The 5903-nt window shown below is 37.7% G+C and overlaps 1 protein-coding gene across 1 annotated transcript; it reads right to left on the bottom strand.

Annotated features, from left to right (window-relative positions):
* Positions 1-522: 522 nt before the first annotated feature.
* LOC119083053 lies at positions 523-5435 on the bottom strand. Its single transcript, XM_037192674.1, has 5 exons — positions 5279-5435; positions 5108-5198; positions 1117-1635; positions 885-1054; positions 523-830 (listed from the first exon to the last, which is right to left on the bottom strand). The coding sequence occupies exons 1-5, from the start codon at positions 5433-5435 to the stop codon at positions 523-525; spliced, it is 1245 nt and encodes a 414-aa protein (XP_037048569.1).
* Between the last annotated feature and the right edge of the window lie 468 nt (positions 5436-5903).

Here is a 5903-nt window from a genome sequence, read left to right as displayed (position 1 = left end):
TGCAATTCGAATGTATTAGTAACAACGGGCTAACATTTGTGCTGGCCTACATCCAGCAGTGGATAGAAACAGGCTGAAAAAGAAGAAGAAGAAGAAGAATTGTTCCATCAGACTTTCCTGTACGTCGACACTAATTTACTATTTTCCTAAATCGGCTAAATATTTAACATAAAATGAATCGAAGTTGGGTCGAAACAAATGTTAGCCCGTTGTTACTAATACATTCGAATTGCATGAGACTCTTCTCATTTCTTTGTCAATGATATAAAACAAACCACCGTTGCCATTTTTATCTACTCTCGATTTTAAAACTGGCAAAGTTTGTTTGTTTACATGGACCAGCTGGTCGAACAGCTGAATCAAATTTAAGCACAAATATGAATGCCTTCCGCTGTAACTCAGATGTTCCAAATATTTTCATGCTTTTCAAACCAACACACTTGTATTAACAAAACAAATCTGAATGAACAATGAAGAACACATAAGGGGATTACTGATAATAAGATCAAGAACATGCAAATTTTACTGTTGTAAATGTTTCCAAAACACTATTTTCTCGACAATAAATCCAATTGAACTTAACGTCATTCCGATAGCGTACATTTCAAATGTATCCCGTACGTCACTGAACGATACTGGTTTCACATTAGTCGGTACAGGTATCCCGCCCCTTTTTTCCAAATTTTCGACTCTGCTTCCACCCAAAATCCGTTTATTTTCCGCAATTAAATATTTCGTTATGCCATGGTCTACGCATCGCTGAACCAGTTCATTCATCCGATGCTCCATACCCCATCCGAACAGAAGCTTATAAGACAAATACTCGACGCCTTATAAAGTTAAATTTAAAACAAATTATTTGCGAGAATCGATTAACATATTACCGAATCGTTCAAGGACATGCCAATCATCGGTGTCCTTGAATAATATGTCAAATTTCCCTTCTCGGATGACGTAAGCGTTGCTAAAGTTCTGACTGGCAATCATTTCGGTGACGACAAATTCGACAGTATTTACCAACTTCAGATTCAATGGAATGTCAGCAAAGAAATAGCTATAAGAATCGGACATTGACACTTGCAAACGTATGCGGCTAACTTAACATCAAATACATACGTGACCGAGTCAATATAGTTGGGCAGATGAATTTCCATTCCTGATAGTTCCAATTCTTTTAAGTTATTAATGAGGGGAACGTCTCTCTGCAGAGCGAATCCTTGTAACATCTCCGATGATAATAACATTCCAGACAACATTGTCCCTAGACAGAACCACCAAAGAAACATTTTTTCAGCAGCAGTTAGTACGGTTCCACTAAAGGACATTCCCAGGGACAAACCGAACGTTTGAATGTAGATGTCCGTTAACTTCTTCTCGGTTTGGCCAACTTTATTAAAAATTAAACGCGCAATAGTTGCGACTACGTTTACAGGGCCCCAAACGAAGATCAACGGAGATTCCAATATGTTGCTGTAGTCCGTTTTCGATTTGACTCTTCTTGGTACAATCAAGATAAAATTGTCGGTGTCGTGCGGATAGAGAAATGTGTACATTTTCCGCTTTAACAATGGCAAATGTATGTCAAAGTTGACTTTTTCAGAATTAATTTCAAAACCAGGATGAGTGTAAATGTACCTGCAAGCAGAAATTATGAATGACGACCATAGAGTTGCAAAAACGTTAGTAAGCGGGCGTGACGCAAGTCCACTACCAAAAATGTGAAAAACAAGGCATCAGAACAGTCGGAGCGTTTGCTGCGACTTAGCCCCGTACGATACGTAATCCTATTTCGTCCGTAACCATAATACGTCCGTAGCCGTAATACGCCCGGAACCCTAATACGTCTACAACCCTCTAATGCGTCTGTTACCAAAATGCAAGTCAAGTTGGGCATGGTCAAATTTACTGAAAGTGTTCATTTTTAAAATTGCGCATAGCGCAATTACGAAAGCCCGTACGAAGTACCTCTCAAATAAAACCAACAATTTACGACATTATTTTAGAAACCCAAATTTTTTTGCCAACTTTCCATTGGGTATTCAATTACCTCTCAAATAAAACAAAAACTAGCAAAATCGGTTGAGATTTACTCGATTTATGTGCAAAAAGCACTTAGGGCCGAGTAGCGGCCTTAGTCCAAGGGCGCAAATTTGAAACTTTTTTTGCCATCATTCTATTCGGCATTCAATTATTTCTCAAATGAAACAAAAACTAGCAAAATCGGATGAGATTTACTCGATTTATGTGCAAAAAACACTTAGGGCCGAGTAGCGGCCTTAGTCCAAGGACCCAAATTTGAAAAATTTTTCGCCACGTTCTTTTCGGTATTCAATTATCTTCCATAAAAAACTAAATCTAGCAAAATCGGATGAGATTTACTCGATTTATGTGCAAAAAACACTTAGGGCCGAGTAGCGGCCTTAGTCCAAGGGCCCAAATTTTAAACTTTTTTCGCCACGTTCTTTTCGGTATTCAATTACCTTCCATAAAAAACTAAATCTAGCAAAATCGGATGAGATTTACTCGATTTATGTGCAAAAAACACTTAGGGCCGAGTAGCGGCCTTAGTCCAAGGGCCCAAATTTGAAACTTTTTTTGCCATCATTCTATTCGGCATTCAACTATCTCTCAAATGAAACAAAATCTAGCAAAATCGGATGAGATTTACTCGATTTATGTGCAAAAAACACTTAGGGCCGAGTAGCGGCCTTAGTCCAAGGGCCCAAATTTGAAACATTTTTTGCCATCATTCTATTCGGTATTCAATTATCTTTCAAATAAAACAAAATCTAGCAAAATCGGATGAGATTTACTCGATTTATGTGCAAAAAACACTTAGGGCCGAGTAGCGGCCTTAGTCCAAGGGCCCAAATTTGAAACTTTTTTCGCCACGTTCTTTTCGGTATTCAATTACCTTCCATAAAAAACTAAATCTGGCAAAATCGGATGAGATTTACTCGATTTATGTGGAAAAAACACTTAGGGCCGAGTAACGACCTTTGAGCCCTCCCAACAAGCTCGCGTTGCATCCTACACAAAAACAATGTTCAGCAACTTTGTTCTACTCGTCAATACCTTTCATTTGATATATCACAAGCAGCTATTACGTGCGTATTTCGGTAGATAGTAAGGTCAAGTTCGAAAATGGGCATGGTAGGGTCGGCCCTTCCAGAGCTAGGGCCCTATAGGTGTTTTTCAGTATTTCGACTATATCTACCGAAATACGCAAGCAATAACTGCTTGTGATATATCAAATGAAAGGTATTGACGAGTAGAACAAAGTTGCTGAACATTGTTTTTGGGTAAGATGCAACGTGGGCTTGTTAGGAGGGCTCAAAGGTCGTTACTCGGCCCTAAGTGTTTTTTGCACATAAATCGAGTAAATCTCATCCGATTTTGCTAGATTTAGTTTTTTATGGAAGGTAATTGAATGCCGAATAGAATGATGGCGAAAAAAGTTTCTAATTTGGGCCCTTGGACTAAGGCCGCTACTCGGCCCTAAGTGTTTTTTGCACATAAATCGAGTAAATCTCATCCGATTTTGCTAGTTTTTGTTTCATTTGAGAGATAATTGAATGCCGAATAGAAATGATGGCGAAAAAAGTTTCAAATTTGGGCCCTTGGACTAAGGCCGCTACTCGGCCCTAAGTGTTTTTTGCACATAAATCGAGTAAATCTCATCCGATTTTGCTAGATTTAGTTTTTTATGGAAGGTAATTGAATGCCGAATAGAATGATGGCGAAAAAAGTTTCTAATTGGGGCCCTTGGACTAAGGCCGCTACTCGGCCCTAAGTGTTTTTTGCACATAAATCGAGTAAATCTCATCCGATTTTGCTAGTTTTTGTTTCATTTGAGAGATAATTGAATGCCGAATAGAATGATGGCAAAAAAAGTTTCAAATTTGGGCCCTTGCACTAAGGCCGCTACTAGGCCCTAAGTGCTTTTTGCACATAAATCGAGTAAATCTCAACCGATTTTGCTAGTTTTTGTTTCATTTGAGAGGTAATTGAATACCCAATGGAAAGTTGGCAAAAAATTTTGGGTTTCTAAAATATTGTCGTAAATTGTTGGTTTTATTTGAAAGGTACTTCGTACGGGCTTTCGTAATTGCGCTATGCGCAATTTTAAAAATGAACAGTTTCAGTAAATTTGACAATGCCCAACTTGACTTGCATTTTGGTAAAAGACGCATTAGAGGGTTGTAGACGTATTAGGGTTCCGGGCTTATTAGGGCTACGGACGTATTATAGTTGCGGACGAAATAGGATTACGGGTTGTACGGGGCTATGTCGCAGCAAACGCTCCGACTGTTCTGATGCCTTGTTTTTCCTAAATTTACAGCCTGGGACAGTCAGAAAAGTGCATTTCGATTTTTATTCTATACGTGTTTCATCGATTTCAGCTGTTTTGCCATTGTAATTTGTATTGTTAAAACAACTGAAATCGATAAACACGAAAATCATAAAAATACCATTTTTTGACTGTCCTTGGCTGTAGTATTTTTTAAATTTTTCAAATTTCCGAATTTTTTTTTTTAAATTTTTAAAATTTTTCAATTTTTTTATGAAAAGCATTTAAAACGAAAATGAGATAATCATCGAGATTTTTATGGATTCATTTTTTTAGGTATTCATGAGTATTGAGTACTTTTGTAATTAATAAAGTGTGCAACGGTTATTGCTTTTTGGGAAAAAGTGTGTTCGCAAAATTTCGCGGTTTTCCCGTTTTCGGATGGAAGATATAGAGGATATAAATTGCGACCAAGTAACATAACAGAAAATGAAACCAAACTTCCAAAACATTTGATATCAGTCAAAAACACTCAAAGAGTAAAAGTGGCGCAAGTCCCTATGTATACTTCCAAAACAACTGATATCGCTGTAGGTGACGCATTCTGCGCTTGTACGCAAAAACTGTCAAAGCAAAAATTAGGCCAAAAAAATTCTAGAAGAAAAATTTTACCATCAAAATTTTGCGTCACAAGTGGCATCCATGATGCCCGTTCCATCACACAATTTAGGGTATTCCGGTAAATTTGGTAAATCACACAGACAAATTGAGTAACTGTACTTCGCCTCAGTGCAGCCAGTATTTCTCTACACTTACCAGGCAGCATCTTTATCGTTTACCATTTCCCAGTCATATCGAATTATTTGGCCAACGTTGAAGTATTTCTGTTCGGGATTGTTTTCGTGTTCTGCAAATAAAGTCATTTGAGTTACGATATTAAGTTATAGCCGTGACTAGATTCGTTATGGAAGTCTTATACTCTCATACTCTCAGTTTCCATTGTTTGATTCAAATGACCCTCATGATAAACTCTCATCATCAATTTGTAATTGGCTGTGGCATTTAAATGGTTCGCAATTGTGTTGATTATAAGTATATCATGTCCTCCCAAACTGAATTCGTAATGACCATTGACCAGTGCCATTGTTCTAACAATCTTAGGCGGATCAGTTTCTCCATAGATTGTCAGATTCTCTCCACGAAAATTGACCAGTTTATTGTAGAATATTTGACTGTAAATATCCGCGCTGCACTGGCCATCAATTGGCAGTCTATCTATCGTTCGTTCAAATCCATTGACTGTAAAGACTGCGAATGGCGAGCCATTCCAAAACAAAAAGCCAAAATTGTAAATCGAATGATAAAATGTCGCCATTGCAACGTGTTGAAGATGTTCGGCTGAGTACTTATTGACGATGTACATATGATTTTCGTTAAAATTGTAATTTGCTTCTACAGTGAAATTCAAAACGTATTGCCAATCAGTTAAAACGTCAAGGGCGTACACGCTGAATATTTTGGCTATAGCGCTATCGTTGAGCAATCGATTTTGAAGCGTTGCACTGTTGTCCATATTAAATCTCATCCAGTTGAAGTAATTGTCTTTCGATAA

The sequence above is a fragment of the Bradysia coprophila genome, unplaced genomic scaffold (genome assembly GCF_014529535.1).
Source record: "Bradysia coprophila strain Holo2 unplaced genomic scaffold, BU_Bcop_v1 contig_538, whole genome shotgun sequence".
NCBI classification, from domain to species: Eukaryota; Metazoa; Arthropoda; class Insecta; order Diptera; family Sciaridae; genus Bradysia; species Bradysia coprophila.
Note: the sequence above shows the minus strand (reverse complement) of the source record. Positions and strands in the feature narration are given on the sequence as shown.

Excerpts from the sequence above, each read along its gene's own strand:
- LOC119083053 (XM_037192674.1), bottom strand. The coding sequence starts at position 5,435 with ATGGCACTGGTCAATGGTCATTACGAATTCAGTTTGGGAGGACATGAT. Across the intron at positions 5,199-5,278 it reads TCAAACAATGGAAACTGAGA|AACACGAAAACAATCCCGAA; the intron begins GTATGAGAGTAT and ends CTTTATTTGCAG. Across the intron at positions 1,055-1,116 it reads AACTATATTGACTCGGTCAC|CTATTTCTTTGCTGACATTC; the intron begins GTATGTATTTGA and ends CGATTCTTATAG.